Raw genomic sequence first — 26181 nt, 5'->3', positions numbered from 1 at the left:
CTCTGTTATATTGCAGCCGTTTGCTAAAATCATTTAAGTTAATTTTTTTCCTCATTAATGTGCGCACAGCACCCCATATTGACAGAAAAACACAGCATTGTTGACATTTTTGCAGATTTATTAAAAAAGAAAAACTGAAATATCAGATGGTCCTAAGTATTCAGACCCTTTGCTCAGTATTTAGTAGAAGCATCCTTTTGATCTAATACAGCCATGAGTCTTTTTGGGAAAGATGCAACAAGTTTTTCACACTTGGATTTGGGGATCCTCTGCCATTCCTCCTTGCAGATCCTCTCCAGTTCTGTCAGGTTGGATGTAAACGTTGGTGGACAGCCATTTTTAGGTCTCTCCAGAGATGCTCAATTTGGTTTAAGTCAGGGCTCTGGCTGGGTCATTCAAGAACAGTCACAGAGTTGTTGTGAAGCCACTCCTTCGTTATTTTAGCTGTGTGCTTAGGGTCATTGTCTTGTTGGAAGGTAAACCTTTGGCCCAGTCTGAGGTCCTGAGCACTCTGGAGAAGGTTTTCGTCCAGGATATCCCTGTACTTGGCCGCATTCATCTTTCCCTTGATTGCAACCAGTCGTCCTGTCCCTGCAGCTGAAAAACACCCCCCCAGCATGATGCTGCCACCACCATGCTTCACTGTTGGGACTGTATTGGACAGGTGATGAGCAGTGCCTGGTTTTCTCCACACATACCGCTTAGAATTAAGGCCAAAAAGTTCTCATCAGACCAGAGAATCTTATTTCTCACCATCTTGGAGTCCTCCATGCGGGCTTTCATGTGTCTTGCACTGAGGAGAGGCTTCCGTCGGGCCACTCTGCCATAAAGCCCCGACTGGTGGAGGGCTGCAGTGATGGTTGACTTTCTACAGCTTTCTCCCATCTCCCGACTGCATCTCTGGCGCTCAGCCACAGTGATCTTTGGGTTCTTCTTTACCTCTCTCACCAAGGCTCTTCTCCCCCGATAGCTCAGTTTGGCTGGACGGCCAGCTCTAGGAAGGGTTCTGGTCGTCCCAAATGTCTTCCATTTAAGGATTATGGAGGCCACTGTGCTCTTAGGAACCTTAAGTGCAGCAGAAATTTTTTTGTAACTTTGGCCAGATCTGTGCCTTGCCACAATTCTGTTTCTGAGCTCTTCAGGCAGTTCCTTTGACTTCATGATTCTCATTTGCTCTGACATGGACTGTGAGCTGTAAGGTCTTATATAGACAGGTTTGTGGCTTTCCTAATCAAGTCCAATCAGTATAATCAAACACAGCTGGACTCAAATGCAGGCGTAGAACCCTCTCAAGGATGATCAGAAGAAATGGACAGCACCTGCGTTAAATATATGAGTGTCACAGCAAAGGGTCTGAATACTTAGGACCATGTGATATTTCAGTTTTTCTTTTTTAATAAATCTGCAAAAATGTCAACAATTCTGTGTTTTTCAGACAATATGGGGTGCTGTGTGTACATTAATGAGGAAAAAAAATGAACTTGAATGATTTTAGCAAATGGCTGCAATATAACAAAGAGTGAAAAATTTAAGGGGGTCTGAATACTTTCCGTACCCACTGTATATAATATGCCATCAATAGCAGTTTGTTTCCACAAGTTAGGGTGCATTGCTATCATACTGCAAATAAAATTCACACAACCACCATTTGAAGAGGACTTGTGGGTGTGCACTAGTGAAAGTGGTCAACCACTTGTCAAGTCTGATGTCAAACAGACTTTAGGGTCCCCTTCTTGTGGTATTAATGCATTTTCAATGATCGGATAACGATCGGATTACACTTGACCACATCAAAAGCCAGGAGTAAATGCACCTAAGATGCACTGAGATCAGATCACTACAAAACCCATTTGGTGTCTAAAGACAAATGTTGATAATTTCAGTCATTTAAGTGCCATGTCAAATGTCGCTCACATTTGCTCACCTGGTTCAAATTAACAATATGCCATTATTTATTAAATTATTTCAGTGCATTACAACTTGGTATTTCACTTCTGTCCCCAAATACAATGACTTCAAAACCCTAATAACATCCTATACTGTGGGAATTTTCATAGAGAAGGGATGCAAATCCATACACTTTATCTTTGTCCATTAAATGACATAAAAACTGAATTATGTAATGTATCAATGTTTTAACAGAAATGCTTCTGACTCACATATTACCCTACCGTTCAAAAGTTTGGGGTCAGTAAGATTTTTTTTATAATAATAAAACAAAAATAAATTAACACCCTTTTTCAGCAATGATGTATTGAATTAAGCAAAAGTGACAGTAAATACATTTATTACAATATTAATATTACAAAAGAAATTATATTTCAAATAAATGCTGTACTTTTGAACTTTGTTAATCAAAATGTTCAGAAAAAAAATCCCACAGCAGCACAACTGTTTTCAACACTGATGATAATAATAAGAAATGTTACTTGAGCAGCAAATCAGCATATTAGAATGAAATCAAATCTCTTTTCGATTACACTAAAGATGCATTAAAACATTTTTTTATGATGGATGGATGCAGTTTATTGGATGTCTATTGGACTATTGAATATCACCCATTCACTGCCATTATAAAGCTTGGAAGAGCCAGGACATTTTTAAATATAACTCATCTCGATTGTATTCGTCTGAAAGAAGAAAATCATAAACACCTCGGATGGCTTGAGGTTGAGTAAATTATGGGGTAATTTTCATTTTTGGGTGAACTATCCCTTTAAGGTCCTGAGTGTAGCTATATTTTATACCTAGTTTAGGTATGAAAGGAAATGAGAGTGAATCATAATAACAATAATAAAAATACATAATTGTGACAAAATTGGTTCTGTTTGCATTAACACAGCCAAAATGATTTAAAAAAAAGGATGCACAAGGGTTAAAAATGTATATGCAAAGGGGACTTCATATCTGCGTATCTCCCTGGTCAATCTGAGGTTTAAAAAAATGAAAACTGAAAAGAAAATGAAAACAGCAAGCTTACCTCTTTATCCTCTAGGTCTGAAGAAAGGCTACAGAAATCCTCAGTGTTGAGGCACTCAAAGTCTGACTCCTCGACAGCGATCGGGACACTGACGGTCAAGCTTGGGTTGCTGATAAAATCCTCTGTGTCACTATCCATGTCTGTACCGCTGGTGCCTTTAACCAGCTCTAGTGAGGTGTGATTGGAGTTATCATTTATTGCCTTGCAGTTCCTCAAAATCATGTTCCCATCTACGGTTTTCTTTTTCGGCTTCCTCTTTCTTATACAGCCACTCCGGAAGAAATTCTGAAGGCAGGCCTTAACTAGAGCAAAACCTTTCTTGATTCGACCAACCGCTATCTGCAGGTTGTTCTTTTCAACATCTTCTCCGGGGACCGCGAGGTTGTCGGCACTGAATGAGCTGAGCAGCAGAGCGAGGAACAGGTTCAAAACCTGAAAAATTTGGAAGAAACCAACTACAGGTTGACACAATTCAGATTTTTTTTTTTTAGTGCTCATTTATTAAAAGTAACTATACATACCACCAGATTTCCAATCACCATGACCATCATGTACACAATTAAGCACAAGGCCTGTTCCGACACTTGCATGCAGTCCCACATGGTCTCGATCCACTCTCCGCACAGCACCCTGAAGATGATCAGGAACGAATGGAAGAAATCGTTCATGTGCCAGCGAGGAAGCGTGCAATCCTCCGAAATCTTACATACACAGTCTCTGTAGTTCTTCCCGAACAGTTGCATGCCCACCACAGCGAAGATGAAGACGATGATGGCCAGCACAAGCGTCAGGTTGCTCAAGGCGCCAAGCGAGTTGCCAATGATCTTGATGAGCATGTTCAGAGTGGGCCAGGACTTAGCTAGTTTGAAGACTCTCAGCTGTAACAATAAGGGGCATAAAAGATTAGCATGGGCAAGTTTTTATATATATATATATTTTTTTTAGAATTTAGCATTTCCTGTAGTTTTACATTTAGATTACCTCTGAAGTCATCTAATGCTGATTTAAAGTTAATCTTTAAAATATATATTTTTATAATATTTATTAAAAAAATTATTTAATAGCACTGTTAAATATAGTCTTTAGCCTAAATTCACGTAAATTTAAAATTATTAGTTTTAGTTTGTAGTGTTTTATTTATTTATTTTTTAATTATTTAATGTTTATATAAAGTACTGTTCAAAAGTTTGGGGTTCTTTAAGATTTTTTTATGTTTTTGAAAGAAGTCTCTTAAGCCATCAAGTCTTTAATTTTAAAAATACAGTAAAACATTGATATTGTGAATTATTTATTTTGTTATTACATTGTCATTTATTCCTGTGATGCTACAAATTATTTCTATTTTAAATAAATGCCGTTCTTTTGAACTTTCTATTAAGAAAATCCTGAAAAAATGTATTAGTTTCCACAAAAATACTGTTTTCAACATACAGTAACATAATAATATAAGAAATGTTTCTTAAGCACCAGCACAATTTCTGAATGCTCTCTTTCTCTCTATAATTTAAACAACATCAAGATGTTAATTTTATTAGTTCACTATATATAGATATAAATAATATCAAATAATGAGCAAAATGGTGCTAAAATTGATTTAGTTGAAGTATAACATGTCAGCTTCCCAAAATGTATGCATGTTAATTTCCCAAGTAAACTTGGGAAACAACATTTCTCTCAAGAAAATTTGAATTTAATATGTTAAGAAATATATAAATGCACTGCTAAATATGTATACTTTTTGAGGTAGAGCCAGTGAAATGTTGGCAGTTCCAAGTGAAAATTCAAGCCTCATTGTGACACAGCCTTAAGATTTTGGCCAAGACAAGGTAACTTTGAAGACAGCAATTCATATTGTACCATTGGAAACAGCCCTCAGATTGAAAGGGCACCTATGCTGCCTCTTATATGCCTTTATATAGGTTTTAGAACAGAGCCATTAGGTGTAATGAGATACTCTTACCAGTCTGAATGGCCTAAGAAAACTGATTTTAGGAAAACAAAGTTCCAGAAGATTCAGCGTAACTATGATGCTGTCGAAGATATTCCAGCCTTCCTGAAAGTAAGTGTACGGGTCCAACGCAATGATCTTGAATATCATTTCTGCTGTAAAGATGGCTATGAAAACCTGCATGCAAGGAGACAATTCAAGCTTTTTAAATGAACAACAACAACAACATAATAATAATAATAATAATTATTATTATTTATTTATTTACAAAACTAGATACACATACTGACTAAATTGTGATTTATCAATCTTTACATATGTAGATTGGCATTACGTATGTAATGTGGATTCATTGATCACTTTTTTTCAGTCATTTAATGAGAAAACATCACTACAAATAAAGTGGTTTATATTCTTAGAAGTTAAAATACTGTTTTAACACTTTCATTTATAAATCTAATGTACTAAATTATTTTAATTAGTAAATTCACACTCCTCCATTTCAGTGGGGTTGCACACTAATAATAGTAACTCTTTTTAGAATAACAGAACAAGTCTCACAGTATTGTACATGATTTATTAAAATGCTGCTATAAATGTTCTTACCACATTGGCAGTTGAAAGCATGTTAATATAGGGGGCCTCCATGGGGTGATACTCCATGGCCATGAATGTTGTGTTTATCACGATGCAAATGGTGATAAACAGGTCTGCAAAGGGGTCCATCATAACCATGTGGACAATTTTCTTTATCTTCAGCCATGTGGGACTGCAATCCCAGATCAGATAACTCTCTGCAAACTCGAACCAGTAGTCCACACACTTCTGTTTCCAGACCTCCGACGCTGCCATGTTAAACAAAAAATGAAGACGACAATCTGAAAGCTGCATTTGAACTAGTATGAAGTTCGGTGAAAAATGAAAAGGGCCACTATTAAAGTCAATGAGAACTAAGGCTGCCAAACTTCAAAAAGAAAATAAAAGCATCAAACAAAATTGTTATATGACTTTAAAATTCCCGCCGTTATGTGACACTTATGCCCCCATAAGTGTCACATAACGGCGGGAATTTTAAAGTCAGTGTTAGGATATTTTTTAGACATTTTTAAACTACATCTAACCTAAATATTTCATCATGCATTGTATTTGTGTTTTACAATTTATAATGTACATATGTATATTGTGAGGAAGATGAACTTTGATTTCAAACTCTGAATTGAATTTTTTCTTTACTTAAAACATGTAAACGGTCAGTAATAAAATAAGAACAAACAGGACAAACAAATACAATAACAAGATACAATTGAAATTAACTGTGCTTTAAGTTTCTCAGGTAGGTGTAACCGTAATATTCAGGTACAGAAATGCTACAGAGGCTATTTAACCATAAAATAACACTGGTTAGTTTTCACTGTATTAAAGGGGTCATATGATGCAATTTCATTTTTTCTTTTCTCTTTGGAGTGTTACAAGCTCTTGGTGCATAAAGAAGATCTGTAAAGTTGCAAAGACTAAAGTCTCAAATCCAAAGAGATATTCTTTATAAAAGTTAAGAGTTAACCACACCTACCTAAAACGCCTCGTTCGAACACGCCCCCACATGTCTACCTCACTATGTGGGAAGATTTGCATAACGCCGCCCAAATGTTCACGCAAAGAAAGAAGGCGTAACTTTTATTCTCGCTGTAGTTTTGTTGTTGCCGCTGCCACCATGTCGTGAAGACGCTGTGTGCTTCGTTGTAAAAGCGAAACTACTTTGTTTGGGCTTCCAAAACAGGGATGATATCTGCTTCGTCATGCCTAGAGCTGATCCGTGCTGGTCGCTGAGGGAATACATCAACTTAGTGCTGTGGATCGCCGGATTGGCTTTCACTGTTTTCACCGCTCCTTCGTCGGATCCGCCGGGATCGCCGTTCTCGATCCCGCCGCCTCAGCTCACTCTTTCCCGGCTTCAGCTCACGCTAGGCCGCTGTGTTTTTCGTTGTGAAAGCGAAACTACTTTGTTTGGGCTTCCAAAAGAGGACGATATCGCTTCTTCATGCCTAGAGCTGATCTGTGCTGGTCGCTGAGGGAATACATCAACTTAGTGCTGTGGATCGCCGGCACATTTTATGGAGGACTGTTTACTGATCCTGGGAGAGTAACGTTAGACTAAAATGCCGGTAGTTCTGACTCACGGACTGTAAGTACGTTTTCATTTAAAGGATTTGCCACTGATGATTCAAACGCGAGTTTTGGGCAGTGTAGAGTAGCACTTGTTGTTTGTCATTTCTCCAATCACAAATGCAGACATGGTTTTATGTTTACGAGGCGCAGCGCAACGCAACGCAACACAATGCGTAAAAACGACAGTATAAGTCATTATAATCAGTAATTATGTCCCCACTGGATGCAACAAATGCCTCGTTTGTAATGGGTTTTTTTTTAATTACAAAGAAAAAGCTAACAAATATCCCTCACATGGAGTTTCTTATTATACAGGGCTCATTCACACAGAATGCATTTTTCTTAGTTTCCTAAGTGATACTTTCCATAGTTTTTCTATGAGAACATGCGCTAGACAGACATGTTTGACCATTGCACTTGCTACTTTTGCAGCGTCTCACTCCAAAAACACAGCGCTCAAATGATAATTCACATTTTTAAAAATGCATCTCGAGACTTTGCGTTTCTTTCCCCACTCCACTGTCCGAGCCTCACATTTTTCAAAGCAAAAACACATTCTGTGTCATCGGCCCATAAGTGTGTTTGGTATTTAGGGCTTCTTACGGTCAATATTGCTGACACTTGCTACGCTCAAAGCTCGCTGTCTCGCTGATTGGTCATATAGAAAAGCCCTTGAAAATCTCCTTGAATCACATCGGCGTCTATATTCTTCATCTGTGTCAAACTGTAAAGAGATCACATCAACAGAAAATACATCAACAAATGTTACGATGGTGCTTCATTAGTGTTCGCAAGGCAGCAATATATCGCTATTCGTCAATCATTCTTTTATGCAACCTGTAAATCAACTAAAATTGATATTTCACAAAAATGTGGAAAAAATAAATAAATAAAAGACAAAACATGTTTTGAAACACTACATCTTATTCTTGATGATAAATTTCAGATTTTTTGGGATCCAGTTAAAAGCATGTTTCAGTTTATATATATATATATATATATATATATATATATATATATATATATGTATATATATATTTTCGGAGACTGGGCCGCAGGGCAGTATTCCAACATGATAACGACCCCAAACACACCTCCAAGACGACCACTGCCTTGCTAAAGAAGCTGAGGGTAAAGGTGATGGATTGGCCAAGCATGTCTCCAGACCTAAACCCTATTGAGCATCTCAAGGTCTCTAACATCCACCAGCTCCGTGATGTCGTCATGGAGGAGTGGAAGAGGACTCCAGTGGCAACCTGTGAAGCTCTGGTGAACTCCATGCCCAAGAGGGTTAAGGCAGTGCTGGAAAATAATGGTGGGCGCACAAAATATTGACACTTTGGGCCCAATTTAGACATTTTCACTTAGGGGTGTACTCACTTTTGTGGCCAGCGGTTTAAACATTAATTGCTGTGTGCTGAGTTATTTTGAGGGGAGAGCAAATTTACACTTATACAAGCTGTCACTACTTCACATTGTCACTCAATACTCACTACTTCACATTGTCGCAAAGCGTAATTTCTTCAGTGTTGTCACATGAAAAGATATAATAAAATATTTACAAAAATATGAGGGGTGTACTCACTTCTGTGAGATACTGTAGATTCTTTTTCTACATTTGAATTGGAAAAATTTAAATGGCTGCTGGAGAAAATTGTATTTTCCTTTAGTTTAACACAATTATTTTGTTGCCTTGCAAGCACTGCTATTTCATTCTGGACATTTTAACCACTTTGAGAATGTCTTTGTTTGTGCCAAATGCCACTATTATTTCTTTAAAAATATCAAGACATTACAAATGTTTATACAATACAGTAAAATGCTTTTTATAATACAAAAGTTAAATTAAATTAAATTACAACAATTTAAATTTTAAAGGTCATAATTAATTTAACTAATTAGACAGCATGTACAATAACATACTTTAAATGCATGCTTTAACACGCCTTTGAATAAAAAGCTGAAAATAATGTGCATTTTGCTTTTTTATATGATTAATTGATTAACTCAACAAATAATTGACAAATGAATAAATTTTCAAAATATATGTTAGTTTCAGTACCATTACTAATGCCCATTTTTATGTCTTTGCATGCTGATGACATGCTGTAATCCTGGAAAACAATTACAATTGTTCATTGTCACAACCTGATTCGCAGGCTCACACACAGAATCTGCATGCAACGAACTTCCACGTGAATCTGATCACTCATAAGTTCCCTGCAATTTTTTTAAAAAATGTTTGCATTTGCTTATGCAGCTCTTTCTTTATTTAAATCAATCCCACAGAATTCTGCAGATTTTCACCCAAAGTCAGCAAAAAAAAAAAAAGGGCGCACAGATTCATGTTAAATAAAGAGAAAATAATTATAAAAATGTGCAGTTTAAAACTAAGCATTGCACAGCAGCAACAGCACATGCATCATATGTGCTTACGCAAGTGTCGTCAAACGTGGCTCTTTTTCTTGACACCTCCGGTGCCAGTAGTCCGGAGGGCGAGTTGGGTGAAGACGCTCCACCCGACACTATCACCATGCCATTGCTGTCGACCACGTATCGTGCTTTTCCATTAGACGGCAACAGTATACGTGGAGTCAGACTGCTTTTGCTAAGAGTGCTGTAAAGCGGATCGGATCGAGAGGGTACAAACAAAGAGTTTCTCCTGCTGCCCGTCTCCTCACACATGCTTCGCTCGTCGTCAGCGTAGTTGTTTTCTGAATGCACACGCCCGCGGAAGCTGAAGATGCTTCCTTTGCTGTCCCGACGTGGGGTGAGGACTGAGCCCTGAAAACTCAGGGGGGACTGAGGAGAAAAACAAGCCTTACAAATACATTGACAAAGAAATTAAGGCATACGAGGACGTAATCTGACTAACTGGCAGAAGAAATCCCAATTTACATCAAATTTGTCAATCCAAATTCAGCAACACATTATCATATATAACAAAAACTAATATAAGCATCCACACCAGTGCATGATAATTAATTGGCTGTCAATGTTTTTGTTTGTTTGTTTTGGAAAAAAAACTTTGAAAATCATTTTAGGGATTTTGTTCCTCTGTCGTTATCGTTATATTATTAAAACTTTATAGTTATAGCTAATGTTATCGTCCTTAGTTTTTGCTCTTTTCTAATGTAAGTTCATGGAAATCCTGTTTTTTATTTAATTTGTTCATTTTACAGTAATACTCCAAAAATATGGTAAAAATAACAAATGTAAAGTTCAATCTGTGTATTTAATAGCAGTTTTTAAGTCATGTTACTACATAATTGAACAATTTTCAAGAAAAGTAGCAGATAGTGATGCTTTGCAATTCAAAATTTCAGCCCACGTAAGAATAACAAAACTTTTAAATCTAAACATTTTAAAGAAAATTACGAGTTTAGTGGCTGGTCAGGTGGACAAGCAATGGCTGGAGAGAACAAAATTGGCAAAAATGGCGAATATCTTGATGATGATGAAGATAAAGTTGATTTTGATGATTATGCTGAATGTGAAAAAGAACAATGACGTAGGAGAAAGATGACAATGTGAGAAGATGAAAAATAAAAGTTGATAGATGTCTTTAGTTTTGAAGAAGTTTAGATGAAATTAGTTTTTTTCAAAGCAAAGAAATTAAAAAAACAAGGATGAGAAAAGATAATTTTGATGAATGATAAGAATGTCAAAAAGTCAAGTAAATATAGTGCTGTCAAACAATGAATTGCGATAAATCGCATCCAAAATAAAAATAATTTTTTTGTTTACATAGTATATGTGTGTGTACTGTGTATATTTATTATGTATATGTAAATACACACCCATGCATGCATATATTTAAGAAAAATTTTACGTTTATATATTAAATATATTCATATAAAATGTAAATTACATGCATATAAATATATACGTACATGTAAATATTTTCAATATATGCATTGTATGTGTGTGTATTTATATACATAATAAATATACACAGTACACACAGATATATTATGTAAAACAAACATTTTGGATGTGACTAATCGCAATTAATCGTTTGACAGCACTAAGCAGATAGTTGAAAGAATGAAGATGACAGCGTTAATTCAAATACATTTTTAACGCTGAATAATATGGAGACAGATCAGCCTCAAAAATAACACATTTGCAAAACAAAATTCATAAATGCACAGCACAATTTACATTTACAAAATCCGATTCGTAAATTCAAAACACAATTCATAAATACACAAGTAAAAGCATAAATATTTCCCCAAATGCTCACACAAATGCATCTTACCTAAATACATTTAAAATGTTTACACAAATATGTATATATCAAGTTCTTGAATGAATTTCCATCACACATTTATGAACGATGTTACATGTATTTATGGATCACTGAATCTGCATTTGTAAATCATCACACATGCGTGGACTGCTTTGAATTTGTGTGCGGTATTTTTGAGACCTTCCTGGCAGGTTAAGATTCATAAATATCTTTTTTTGGAGGATGTTCCGTTCAGCCAATCGCGGTGAGCTTTTAATCCACCAATCAAAACGCTCTTTACTGAACAGACTCAAGAAGCTCAACGCTGTGCTTGTACTGTGCATTAAGACATTTTAGTGGGTACTCTTTTTTTAGCACCTGATTACAATTTCTACAAAATCACTGAGTAAAGTAGTTTTTTATCTGATGGCATTTTCTTATGATTACAGGTTGTTTTAGTTAATTAAGTGTGCAGTGTTACAAAGTTATTAGTCCACGCCAGCTTTCTTATATTATAACTGGTGTTTGTAGGAACACTTTAGTAATCACCGGATGAATGGGCGATAAACAATCAGTAAAACAACGATTTCGATGCTAAACTATTGCATAATTTTAAATACGATTTGTAGTCAGTGGGTTCTAAAGTTACCATTGCGACCAGCTATAATCATAAGAAAATGCCATCAGATAAAAACGACTTTACTCACTCGTTGAGTGTGGTTTTCATCCTCCATGCTGAATCTCTTTGATTGTGTGTGTTCGCTTTTTTTAATGCCTGATCAAAAGTTATTGCGAATGTGTTAGCCTACTACTACTACTACTACTACTAATTTTCAAAATAGTAATTATATAGTATAGTTAAAAGCCGAGGTCTCTATACGTTACTGCCGGGTTACATTGCTGACAGAATGCAATGTTTTATGCTGTTTATCTAGATTGTAAAAGATGTAGCACACGCGCTTAGAGACCTGCTCCCGTGAGACCCGACGCAACAGAGCGCGGCGCAGGAGAAGACTTGATAGGCGAGTGCAGAGACTCGTGTGTGCGCGGGATGCGGGAGAATAAAATTATTCACGGGACTCCCGGAAAATAGAAATATCTAAACATAAAATATCTAAAACAAATAAATTGTTACTCATCTATTGCACAAAAGCAACATGAACTAATATAAAATATAAACGATTAACATGTGCAAGCCTATGCAGAGTTTCTATTTAGGCTATAACACGTGTTTGCAGCGTTGAGCAATGCTGTGCTGAAATGTGCGTGCTCACGAATCCTCTCAGTATAACACACGAATTGTAGACATTATGAAAGATTAATTATGCTTATTTATTGTGTTATAACAGAGATTTGTGAGATATAACTATGAACTGAGATGTCTTTTAGAGACTATAAATGCAGCGCTCTTTGCTGGCATTCTGTCATACTGTGAACGTGGGGCTAACAGGAGCTAAGCTAGGCTACTAAACTGTTGCTAAGCTAATTGCTAACAGGGTGCTAGCATCTACACATCAAGACTTTTAATTTGGTTATTAGAAAGTGCGAACACTCGCGTCCCATCTGTAAACAGAAGCACAGACAGAACAAACCAGCAGGAGACAATACCGTCATCTTTCTCCTTTAATTCTAAACACAAAAGAAGAATATACACAAGTAAGGCCATATCGCCAAGTGCCTCCCCTACACATCTCTCTCCATGACGGTGACAGCCACACTTTTTATAACAAGGCAGTAAATGAACCAAACCCACCCGAACTAACTTGAACATAAACACAAATAACATTGCTAACGCAAAAACCCAACCATCTTGCTTAACACATAAATCAACTCTAAACAAATACCCATAATGCACCTGGCTGCTAGCGCTCACTGCCGGGTCATTACAATACCAAACCATGCACGCAGCAGCCGCTTGCTTTAGTTAAAATAACAGTGTTCTGTGAATGTTGATGCTTTAATAACAAATACTTATCGGGAGCGTGTACGCTGGGATTTCTTAAATGTAATGGAGAATAAAGTAACAGTAACTAGTAATGTAACTAATTACTAATTACTTTTGAAATAAAGTAATCAGAACAGTAACATGATTACTTTTAAAAGGAGTAATCAGTAATTTAATTACATTTTCAGAGTAACTTGCCCAACACTGCCAATTAAAGTCTATACATCAAGGACCCGATCATGGAACACTGCACAGTACAAGCACAGCGTTGAGCTTCTTGAGTCTGTTCAGTAAAGAGCGTTTTGATTGGTGGATTAAAAGCTCACCGCGATTGGCTGAACGGAACATCCTCCAAAAAAAGATATTTATGAATCTTAACCTGCCAGGAAGGTCTCAAAAATACCGCACACAAATTCAAAGCAGTCCACGCATGTGTGACGATTTACAAATGCAGATTCAGTGATCCATAAATACATGTAACATCATTCATAAATGTGTGATGGAAATTAATTCAAGAACTTGACATATACATATTTGTGTAAACATTTTAAATGTATTTAGGTAAGATGCATTTGGGGAAATATTTATGCTTTTACTTGTGTATTTATGAATTGTGTTTTGAATTTACGAATCGGATTTTTACGAATCGGAATTGTGCTGTGCATTTATGAATTTTGTTTTGCAAATGTGTTATTTTTGAGGCTGGTCTGTCGCCATAGAATAAAGTAGAAACTTTGTCTGTCTGTCTGTCTATCTATGATATATAATCTATATCTATATATATAAATAAAATGTTCAGTATAATTTCGATTCTAAATCATGAATCAGATATGTAGATTAGACCCACCTATATATCATTCCTGTACACCTTTCAAATCTCATTCTTAATTACCAAAAAATGTCAAAGTTTGTTTTTCCTGTTCTATTCTAAAATTGTAATAATAGCACACTTAAACAATAAGACATTTCCATAATTATTCTGATTTCACAAACACTGATATGACTACTGTCTTCTGTGTTTAAAGGCAATGACATTTCCTTATTGCTATGGTAAGCATCAAATAAAACCACACAGCAGATGAGATTTTTCTAACCTGATGTGGAGACGTGTAAGTCCTTTCACGTGAGCGCCGGATTTTTCCATCAGCTGGAAAACGGAAGCTGACCTTTCTATCAGTTCCCTCCCTGTTGGAATCCTCCTCTTTCTCGCCTTCCCCCTGACGCTGTTTCTTTTTCCTGCGGTTGCGTCTTTCTTTGGCACTTTTGGAACTGAGTTTGGAGGCATCCGAGGAAGAGTCTGTCTTTTCTCCACTCAGCCCATCACACTTGGATGCTTCAGCTGCAGCCTGCCAAGCAATCATGCATCAAGATTATACTTACACAGTAAAGGTTTTGTAAAGGTTTCCGGCATTTACATTCATGCATTCGGATGCTTTAAAAGAATACATTTTGTTAGTGGTTCATGCATTTCCTGGAAATCAAAACCCTTACTTTGCCATTGAAGGTACCATACACTAGCATTTGCATGGTATTCATACCCCGTTTTAATGAAAACACCCAACAGACCTGAGCTTCCTCTTCCTGTCTCATCAGCTGCTGGAGCATGGCATTAAACTCCTCCTCTTTCTTCAAAGCCTCATCAATAGTGGCTTGATTTTGTTCATCATATGCCAAGGCAACCACAGCCAGGATCAGATTCACCAGGTAGAAGGATCCCAAGAAAATGACCAGCATGAAAAAAATCATGTAGGTTTTTCCTGCAGCCCGAAGAGTCTGTAAGAAAAGTCCACGATTCGTCTTTGATAAACATAGGAAGCTATTCATGTAAATTATGTATGATTATCTTCTTTTCCATACAATGAAAGTGGATGGAGACTCCATAAATGACAAAAACACCACAAAAATACCATAAAATAGTCTATATGGCTACATGCTAAATTATATGATTGATTTGTGTGAACAGATTGAAATCGCACAGAAATAGACAGAGAAGAAACTGCACACTTCATAGGTTCATTCATTTCTCATGAAACAATAGTTTTGAACACAATGGAGGGCAAGATTTTCAGGGAACAGCAACTTTTCGGTCTGTTCCTCACACCAGCAACATTATATTGCATTAGAAGACTTGGAATAAATAATACAAATAATATGGACTACTTTCATGGTGGGGTTTTTGTCCTTTTTGAAGCTTGACAGCCCTAGACTTTGTCTACTTTTATCATATAGAAAAAAATAATTCTGCAAAACATCTTTTATGTTCCACAAAAGAAGAAGAATCATACAAAATTGGTTTCCTCTACATAGACAAACAACACAAAAGCACCTGTTGGTAAAGATTCTCCCAGTAGTCTTGAGTCATCAGTCTGAATAAGGCAAGGAAGGCCCAGCCAAAGGAATCAAAGCTTGTGTAACCATAATCTGGATTGGGACCTGCTTTTATACAGACATGGTTTTCTGGACACTGCCTAAATGCACACGTGTGAGACAGTGACTGTCAAAAACTCACCATGTAAAAAAAACAAGCAACTGCTCTTGGAGAATTATGTTTGAAGGGAAGACAATGCCAATGTTTATGAAAAAAATCGATACACGTTGCTTACCCAGCATCACTGCTTTTCCCACAGATCATAGCATCTTTCTTTCCTGATTGGATATAATGATTACCTACAGGAAAAAAGAAGAATACTATTCATAATAGAACTTATACAAAGCTAAGGTGCATTAGTTGGTTTGTTCTATAACCCATGAGTTTATTTGATTAACATTATAGGTTGGTTCATATTTTTATTTTATTTTAATATTCTTCACTGGTACTTTTTTCCCCACTAAAATGACTATATGACCAATTTCTTAATTGTTTTTGGTGCAATACATGTCAATTAATATATGGCCATTTTCTTAATTGGTCCATTTTTGGCACCAAAAACAATAAAAAAATTTGGTTTGATAATTTTGGTGCAGAAAATGGACCAATGATGAAAATGGTCAAGACCGGCCAAAATTTGTTTTGTTTTTTTTTGCAATAAAACAGTACTAATATATGATCATTTTCTTCATTTTTGTATTTAATATTTTTCATTGGTTATTATTTATTTGCTTATTTTCACCAAAGATTACCATATGACCACTTTCTTAATTGTTTTTGGTGCAATAAATGTCAATTAATATATGGCCATTTTCTTCATTGGTCCATTTTTGGCACCAAAAACAATAAAGAGTTTTAATACATTACCATTTTCAATGTTGGTCCTTTTTTATTTGTTTTTGGTGGCGCTCAAAAAAAGCCTTAATACATGACCATTTTCGTCATTGTTTTTGGTGTCAAAAATGGACCAATGAGGAAAATGGTCATAATTAAGACCATTTTCCATCCTCTCTCTGACCCATCAAATTAAACGGGACATGTTGTTTTTGTTTTTTTAATGGAGCAGGGCCAAGCCCCATGCATATGAGTGAAATGTCAAAATACCAGCAGAATTTGTGTATATATCAGAATAAAAATACATGTGGAAGGCATCGTTCCTCAGCAAGCAGCGGGCCAGATTATCTCACTCCTATGATAGCTTTCCCCCATCCTGCTAAAGTACTTTCCAATGGATATCATATTTCGCCCCAATATGAGTAAGGTGGAATTCCTCTTCCTCTTTCTCTCAAACAGGTTTTTCATGGCTGGCACTAATGTAAACATCCATAATGCTGAATGATGACAGCTGGCTGTCTGGCAGATGTACAGATCACTTACACACTCACAATATTTCCTCTATATTGTTAGTATATCGGCCTGTCACTCTTCACCGGGTTTATACTGGCCCTGATCGAAACGTTCCCCACATCACAACAGTTTCATGACAGTTTTCAGGTGTACTATACTCAGTGTTCTGTACCATTTCTAAATCACTAACCAAGTAAGTAAATCTTGTTGTACAGTCACTAATTTATATCATTTTATGTGGTTTTCTGACTAAACGTATGGATGTATTGATGGATAAATGTATGGCTGGATGGATGCATGGATGAGGCAAAATGTTTGTCAGCATTTAATATTTTTTGTATGAAACCTAGGTCCAATATTGTTTTTTGTGCCTAAGTTCAATCTGTCAGTTTGTCTCTCTATGTTGTGTAAAACAAACAAGCAAACAAATAAATGTTCACGTTTTTGTTTTCTATTAATTGCCTTTGGGTGCATGAAAGCATTTACGGGATTTGCTTAGCTTAATATCTGCATGCTTACTGCATATTCCTTTATTGTTTATCTACTTGTAATATTCTTCATCAGAAAAGATTCTGAGAAATTTGCATTACAATCACTTGCTCACCAATGGATCCTCTGCAGTGAATGGGTGCCGTCAGAATGAGAGTCCAAACAGCTGATAAAAAAATCACAATAATCCACAAGTAATCCACACCACTCCAGTCCATTTTGTAGAGTGAAAAGCTGCACATTTGTTAAAAAAAAATCCATCATTAAGTGCTCTGTGGATTATTGTGATGTTTTTATCAGCTATTTGGACTCTCATTTTGACGGCACCCATTCACTGCATTGGTGAGCAAGTGATGTAATGCTACATTTCTCTAAATTTGCTTAGATGAAGAAACAAACTCATCTACATCTTGGGTAACCTGAGGGTGAGTACATTTTCTGCATTTTTTATTTTATTTTATGGGTGAACTATTTCTTTAGGTACTTTTGTAGTAAACCAGCACACTGATTTAAGAAGAACAGAACAGAAAAAAAAAAAGAACAGAAACCGTTCTTAAATTGATAAAGTTCAAGATTTGTGAATTTTTGACCTACTGATTAAAAATAATTGACTTATTCAATGTGAATCAAACATCACACTTATTTTTTTTGCATGTGCAACCCCTCTCCCGGGTCCTCACCACCATACCTCGTTCTTGTTCCGAGTGGGTCTCAAGCCCGGGTCTCCAGCATGGGAGGCGGACGCACTAACAAGGAGGCTAAGGACTGCAGCCTCTAGTGTCAGTCGTTAGTGCGTGCGTCTCTTGAGATCAGGGGAGAGGTTTTTACATGCACAGCACCTACTCGCTGGCATCCGTTACACTCACCCCCCTAAACCTCACTCCCATCCGGGTCACGGCACCAATGTAACCCCTCTCTCCCGGGTCCTCACTGCCACACCTCGTTCTTGTTCCGAGTGGGTCTCAAGCCCGGGTCTCCAGCATGGGAGGCGGACGCACTAACAAGGAGGCTAAAGACTGCAGCCTCTAGCGTTAGTCGCTGGTGCGTCTCTTGAGATCAGGGGAGTGAGGTTTTTACCTGCACAGCACCTACTCGCTGGCCTCCGTTACACATGCAACCATCAAATCACAAATCAAAGCAAGAACACCTGAAAAGAAAACTGGAAAATGTTTGAAAAAAAAGACTCATTTAAGCACTTAGAGAAGAACACGACATGCTTGAAGAAAGCAGTGTCAACATCTGTGACCCTGACCTTTGCCCTAACTCTCACCTGGGATGACCGATATAGTTTTCAGGGCTCGAAGAACTCTGAACGCTCGCAGCACAGACACACTACCCAGATCCTCAAACTCTGTTACATATCTGAAACATGGAGGGTGGGAAATCAAACACAGCCAGACATACAACACACAGGAAGGTTTGAGACACAGGGTTGCAGTCGGGTTCAAAGGTCCCACAGACGTCACACACCTAAACATGTTCTCTGCTTACCTGGAATTACTGAAATAGTTTTCAAAGCTCTGAGTACCCTGAATGTGCGGAGAGCTGATACATTGCCTATGTTTATAAACTCTGTGACAAACCTGTGGGACCAAATGCACAGATACAAATAAAGCTGATGGGCACTGGAGATGCCAATGGCCTTTATGGGCATTTTATGGACTAATTATCAGTTAAGGATGCATAATTTGAGATTAAATCTGTTTCTTAAAAAATATAAAAAAAATTATATTTAAATTAAATTAAAATGAAATATATAAATAACCATTTAAAAATAAATAGTCAAGTATTTTAAACTCTAAAAAGTCATATTATTTAAGTGTTTTAATAAATAAGTGCATAAACATATTGTATATAAAAATATTTAATATTTAATAATAAATTTTATTTCAAATAAATTATAATAAAAACTATTATAAAACAGTAAACCTTTGCAAAAAATTTGCAGTAAACCTTTCTCTGTCATTTTAAATAATTTGACAAGTTTTTGAGAAGTCTCAGCAGAGAAAAACAAGATTTTACACCCTACAATGTTTTTTGGAACTCTAAATGTTTTACTCTAATCATATAATCTATCAGTTTAATACTTTCATAATGCATTTTTAAAGAAATTTAGGTAACACCTTCTATGAAGCCCCTGTTTATAATACATTATAAGGTTATTCTTAAGGCATTCTAATTAATACATAATGCATTATAAAAAACCTTAGAATATGTTATATCATTTCATGAATAATCATAACAACAATTATAATACATTATAATACTTATGTATTTGTGGTTATAACTTTAAGAGTATGATTATTTATAACACCATATTAAATCTACTTTTACATTTATAATGGACTATTGTCAGGGTTATGGACATGTATCTGTGTGTTTTTCCCCTCCATGTGCCTGCCCTGACCCAGTTTCCCGTGTCTTTGATTGTTCATTTGATTCACGGTGTGTCTCGTTGTTCCCTAATTAAGTTGTGTACTTAAGTTTGAGTCTGTTCAGTCTGTGTTTGTCAGGTCTACGTGTTGGATTACGTGTGCTTTCCCCTGCTCCTGTTGTGGATGTACCCGTTATTCTCCTATTAAATACCGTTCATGTTATCCACGTCTCCATCATTCCTTCCAGCAGCATATCGTGACAGAAGACCCGACCAAGACAAAACATTTCTATGGATGTCTTCACCCACCCCGAATACCTCCTCCTCCTGCTGGAGCATGGGGAAAGATCGCTCGAGGGCCACACCAGACTGTTCCTGGTCCTCGCCAACCTCTCCAGCTACCCGGACGACGCGCTATGTGCGTTCTATGACGCCAGCCTAAACTCGGCGTACAGAGCATCGTCGTCCGAGGAGGGCCCTCGAGCGAGTTTCGCCGCCTTTGGGAAGTGGACACTCCAGACCCAGAGCCCAGCCCACCAATTCCCCACTGCGCGGAGCATCAGCCCAAGCCCACTGCTGACGGAGAGCCAGAGCCTGCCGCGACCGATGAGCCATCGAAAGAGAGAGCGACAGAGCTGAGGATCGCCACGGAGCCGGAGCCCGTGACGTCAGTCCAGGTGTGAGAGCCGGCTACCACACCCGCCACAAGGGAGAAAGCCGTGGCCAGTGAGATTGCAGAGAGGAGCTCCGCCCACTGCAACAAGGCTGAGGGTGAGATATTGATGGATCTGGGTAAATGGCAAGTGGAAGGAGACCTGATTGACTTTTATACCAACCTGCCCCCTTTCCTCCCTCCTTTGTCGGTGAACTCTGTCCCTCCTGTTCCTGAGTTCAGCCCTGAAAGCCCGGAGGCTCAAAAAAGCCCACCCTCCCACCCACTCCTGCCTCCTCCACCGCTGTCATCTGGCAGCCCCCCTGCTCGCCCTCAGCCCAACATCTGTTCGGTGCAAGCTCCGTGGGACTGCCATCCTCCAGCGTTGCCATGGCTGGAGTATCCCTTGACTCCACCTCCAGCCTCTAAGCCCTGGAATCCGCCTCGGCCCGTCGGCTCCATCATGGCTCCTAGCTCCCTCTTCTCCGCTGTGGCCCGCCAGTCCACTAGCTCTGCCGGGTTCCCTCGTCCCTCCGGCTTCGCCTTGGTCTGTCGTTGACCATCCGTCGCCTTGGGACTCCACTCCTCCGGCTGCGCCTCGTCCCTCCGGCTCGGTCAGGCTCCTCTATCCCTTCGGCTCCTCCTCAGTCCTCTGTCGCTCCGGCTCCTCCCTCCGTCGTCACCTCCCTGGACTCTATCTGCCGGCCCCCTCCTGGGTGTCCGTCCTCCTCCTGAGCCTCCTCCCAGTTCCCACCCGTTCCCCCCCTCTGTTATTTCTACGGTGCGAGGACGTGCCTTCCGGAAAGGGGGTGATATGTCAGGGTTATGGACATGTATCTGTGTGTTTTTCCCCTCCATGTGCCTGCCCTGAACCAGTTTCCCATGTTTTTGGTTGTTCATTTGATTCCAGGTGTGTCTCGTTGTTCCCTAATTAAGTTGTGTACTTAAGTTCGAGTCTGTTCAGTCTGTGTTTGTTGGGTTTACGTGTTGGATTACGTGTGCTTTCCCCTGTTCCTGTTGTGCTGTGATTCTCCTATTAAATAACGTTCATGTTATCCACATCTCCATCGTTCCTTCCAGCAGTGAATCATGACAACTATATAATATCTTGACATGGGACACGTTTATTTAAGATCTGCACAGTATCTTACTACATCTTGTGAGTTGTTAGGTGTTGAGTGTTTTTTAAGTATTTCCCGTGAGGCTAATGTTAATTTTGATGTGATCTAGTTAATACTTTGAAATTAAAAAATACCACAATAATCAAAATAATCAAACTGATATTACAATGAAAAATAGTTAAAACAAAAGCAAATGTGTCACATTACACATTCATCTGATCTGATATCTGATCTTATGGTTGTTTGAGAAACAATTATTAGTATTACTTATAAGTGGTGTTTGTCTGCTTTAAGTAAAGTAACAAATAACATGGCAAGATATGAGACTTATAATACATTATAAAACTATGATAAATATAATACATTGTAACTTAAGTGGATGCAACATGTTCATTCTGTGTTATAAATCATCACATTCTTAAAAGATATATCCATGAATAAGTAAATATTATAACACATTAAAACTGTTCTTATGAATATTCATGAGATGATACAACATATTATAAGTTTTTTAATGCAATATGCATTCATTATAATGCCTTAAGAGTACCTTTATAATGTATTATAAATACGGGCTTCATAGAAAGTGTTACCGACATGTGTTTCAACCTATAGATTTACATTTTAATATTTTGTAATTTACCAGACACTTTTGTCCGCAGCACTCTTATCATTGCAAGCTGACAGTAACAACTGAAGATGATCATTTTTTACAACTATATGGACTATGAAACACTACGGTTGAAGAGTGTAATTTATATGCCATTAGCAGCACCAAACAGAATTTCAAAAATAAAGAACATTCTGTCATCATTTTCAGACAAATTTAAAGATAAAAACAACGTAAATATGTAGGATGGTTAATGCAATATGCATTCATTATAATGCCTTAAGAGTACCTTTATGATGTATTATAAATACGGGCTTCATAGAAAGTGTTACCGACATGTGTTTCAACCTATAGATTTACATTTTAATATTTTGTAATTTACCAGACACTTTTGTCCGCAGCACTCTTATCATTGCAAGCTGACAGTAACAACTGAAGATGATCATTTTTTACAACTATATGGACTATGAAACACTACGGTTGAAGAGTGTAATTTATATGCCATTAGCAGCACCAAACAGAATTTCAAAAATAAAGAACATTCTGTCATCATTTTCAGACAAATTTAAAGATAAAAACAACGTAAATATGTAGGATGGTTTTTTTATCATTAAGAGATTGACTGGATGGTGAAAGTGGGTCTTTCATATAAAAAAGGATTAGGATAATTTCAGCAGAGGAGTTGTCTTGGTAATGTCAGCCAAAAAGAAAAGTGGTTTTAAAGACTACATTTTAATGAACGACAGTAAAGGCAGAATAAACCTGGTCAGCTGGACACCAGCAACGTCTTATAAAAAACTGCACTCTTTACCTTTAAGCAATGACAATTAAAGGAGTCTAATAACTTATAACAGTGTAGCCGGGGTAAATAACAGATTTGGCATACTTACGCCATGACTATAACCATAAAATCCAACCAGTTCCACGGATCTCTGAGAAACGTAAACTGTCCCACACAGAATCCCCTGGCGATGATCTTTATAAGTGCTTCAAAAGTGTATATCCCAGTGAAGGTATACCTGTTAAAAACAAGACCCTCAGTTACTGCACTCAGCAAACATGGTGAATTTTTCTACACTATACTTGAGAAGCAGCAAAGAGGTCAACTCACTCTACATTCTTGGCCCAGTCTGGAGGCTGTGAGTAGACCATGAAAGCGCAGTTTGCCAGTATAGTGAACATTATAAACATACTGAACAATGTGAAAGCTGCAGTTAAGGAAACTAAGTTATAGAACTATAGTACCATTCAAATGTTTGGGGTCAGTAAGATAAAAAAAAAAAAAGTAATACTTTTAGCCATCAAGGACATGTTAAATTGATCAAAATTTATAGTGCCGACATTCATAGTATTACAAAAAATGTTTTTTTAATAAATGCTGTTCTTTTGAACTTTCTATTCATCAAAGAATCCTGAAAAAAAAAAATCATGGTTTCCACACAAATATGAACATATGAAAATATGAAACAGCTCAACTGTTTTCATAATTGATAGCAATAAAATGTTTCTTGAGCCGCAAATCAGCATATTAGAATTATTTCTGAAGGATCATGTGACACTGAAGACTGGAAGAATGATGCTGAAAATTCAACTTTGCATCACAGGAATAAATTAGATTTTAAAATATATTCAAATAGAAAACAGTTATTTTACATTGTAATAATATTACTGTTTTTAAGGTATCATTCTCAAAATCATTAACAAATCTTACTGAAATACATATCACAGATTTTTTCTGCAGTGTGGAGTAAATTTGATTTAAAGGGGCTTCAGCTAGTAAAATGATAATGCATTTAAAATCATGGATTTTTTTGAAAAATTATTGAATACTAAAGCGGTTCTCAACTGATTTTGCTTCAGGATCAGATTTTTCATTGGACATCAAGTCAACAAGTCATAGTCTCAGGCTCTCAGCTCCTAATAATTCATCACACAAAACACGTTTATCCTGAAGCGAACCTGTCTTTAATGCCATTTGGGTCGTGTTTTCTTTTGTTAATGGTTTCTGAGAACAACATGTCCATTTGACATCTAATTTGATTCATCATGATCATTTTCATTTCATTATTTACATTTATTACCAATCAATCACTCATTTTTGGGTTGTAAACTACCAATATTACAGATTAAACCGTAAAAGCATACATAAGACCCAACCTTCACAACAAGACATGTTTCATGTGTCAGCAGTTGAGAAGGATATGAATGCACCAAAATCTTAACTGATATTCTTCTCAGAAGGTTGAAGGGACTGAAGATATACAAGGCAGGAGCAGCGTTGAAACGGCTGATTGTCTTTTTTTTGTTCACTACTATAAAAGTCTAAACAAGAGGGAGATGAAGAAGATGAATACATTAAAGATGGACAAAAAAGTCAGCAAAATAAATAAATTATATATATATATACATTTATATATATATATATATTTAATATAATTATTATTATTTTTATTATAAATGTATTACACCTTTATATTTATATTAATATTATATTTAGATAATTAAATATATAAATACAAATGCACAACAACAACAACAGAGAATATGACCGATTCTTCTGAATTTACATTTGAAAACATTATTTGCTGAAAATTTGATTATTGACCATGAAACAGCTTTTTATTACATTACATTTTATTATTTTTTTATTTTACATGTTTCAAATTTCAAAAACATCTGTAATAAGACTAAATAAGACTTTAAATCTCAGATTTTTAGGGTGATGCTTTGGACCCCTCGCTGTACCTTTGTGGACTCTCATAGGTTCATTGAGAAATATAAATCCAAACTCACTGCCTGACTGCTGTAGAACTGGTCCAGGTCCTCCAGTGGTGTGGACACCAGTCCTCTGGGAACGTCTCCGTATATGAAGGGCAGATTTTTCCCAACCGCCAGGCCGCTGTTGGGTTTTCTTCTGCATTCATCGTCTTTATTTCTCTCCTGCTTGTCCTTGGACTTCCTGGCATTCTCCTCAGCGATCCGGCTCTCGATGGCCTCAAGTGATTCACGGGTGAACTTACGGAAACTTTTAGGTCCTGGTGGAGTAAACGAATGCGCCATTTTCTCATCCTGAACCTTCAGAGTGATTCGCTACACGTCTGCATGAGAACAGTTACACGTCTGGCAGAACCATAGAGAAAGAGAGAAAGACTGAGTCAGAGGGACAGAAACACATTAAATGTGATCAGTATCTGTATGGTTAGCTTATCCATCTGGAACCACAAAGAGAAAAGCATCCTATAAGTGATGGACACGCCTTGCCATACTCAAAACCATCAGCTGCTATCAGAAACAGAGCTCTCGAGGAATCAGGGTTATGTATGCCACACAAATAAATAAACACAGTCCCACACGACTTAGAGGAGCTTAAACCTACAACTAGCTTTGAAGAGCGTGGTATATGAGCAATTTTTACATTTTTATTTACATGCATTTTATGCATTAATTTATTGAATCGATTAATTTATTGAATATATATATATATATATATTCAATAATATATATATATATTAGAGCCTGACAGATATGTTTTTTTTGGGGCCGATACCGATATTAGGGGGTAAAAAAAAGGCTGATACCGATATATCGGCCGATATTCTTTGTGCATATTATAGTACAATACCAGTCAAAAGTTTGCACACTTTACCATTCGTGTGTCCAAACATTTGACTGGTACTATATATAGAACACAGTATATGCATAAACAGAATATATATACATAAACACATTTTTTGCAATGATCACTTCAATGTGGTGATCAAACACTTATAATGGGTTTGCTTAAAATCAATTTTGCAGAATTCCACTTAGTTTCTTAAAACATGGCATAAAACAATCTTAAGAAACAAGTCTTGCACTTTCTGTCTAAACAAGACAAATGCAGTGTTGCCAAAAAGTATTTAGACACTTACTTTAAATGCCATTTAATAAAAAAAATCTAAGTAAATTGC

The 26181-nt window shown here is 37.0% G+C and overlaps 1 protein-coding gene across 1 annotated transcript in view; it reads right to left on the bottom strand.

Annotated features, from left to right (window-relative positions):
- The window catches only part of scn1laa (sodium channel, voltage-gated, type I-like, alpha), a 56671-nt gene extending 31369 nt beyond the window's left edge, over positions 1 to 25302 (bottom strand). The window contains exons 1-15 of the mRNA XM_016242265.1: positions 25025 to 25302; positions 24435 to 24553; positions 23343 to 23432; positions 23122 to 23250; positions 18745 to 18836; positions 15874 to 15937; positions 15597 to 15738; positions 14837 to 15043; positions 14365 to 14616; positions 9531 to 9896; positions 7698 to 7818; positions 5535 to 5773; positions 4941 to 5105; positions 3502 to 3858; positions 2981 to 3412 (exon numbers count right to left, since the gene is read on the bottom strand). Coding sequence (XP_016097751.1) covers positions 2981 to 3412; positions 3502 to 3858; positions 4941 to 5105; positions 5535 to 5773; positions 7698 to 7818; positions 9531 to 9896; positions 14365 to 14616; positions 14837 to 15043; positions 15597 to 15738; positions 15874 to 15937; positions 18745 to 18836; positions 23122 to 23250; positions 23343 to 23432; positions 24435 to 24553; positions 25025 to 25291 — 3042 coding nt within the window. The 5' untranslated portion in view covers positions 25292 to 25302. The remainder of the gene's footprint in view (positions 1 to 2980; positions 3413 to 3501; positions 3859 to 4940; positions 5106 to 5534; positions 5774 to 7697; positions 7819 to 9530; positions 9897 to 14364; positions 14617 to 14836; positions 15044 to 15596; positions 15739 to 15873; positions 15938 to 18744; positions 18837 to 23121; positions 23251 to 23342; positions 23433 to 24434; positions 24554 to 25024) is intronic.
- Between the last annotated feature and the right edge of the window lie 879 nt (positions 25303 to 26181).

The sequence above is a fragment of the Sinocyclocheilus grahami genome, unplaced genomic scaffold, assembly GCF_001515645.1.
Source record: "Sinocyclocheilus grahami isolate Dianchi unplaced genomic scaffold, SAMN03320097.WGS_v1.1 scaffold652.1, whole genome shotgun sequence".
NCBI lineage: Eukaryota > Metazoa > Chordata > Actinopteri > Cypriniformes > Cyprinidae > Sinocyclocheilus > Sinocyclocheilus grahami.
This window is presented reverse-complemented; position numbering and strand designations above follow the sequence as displayed.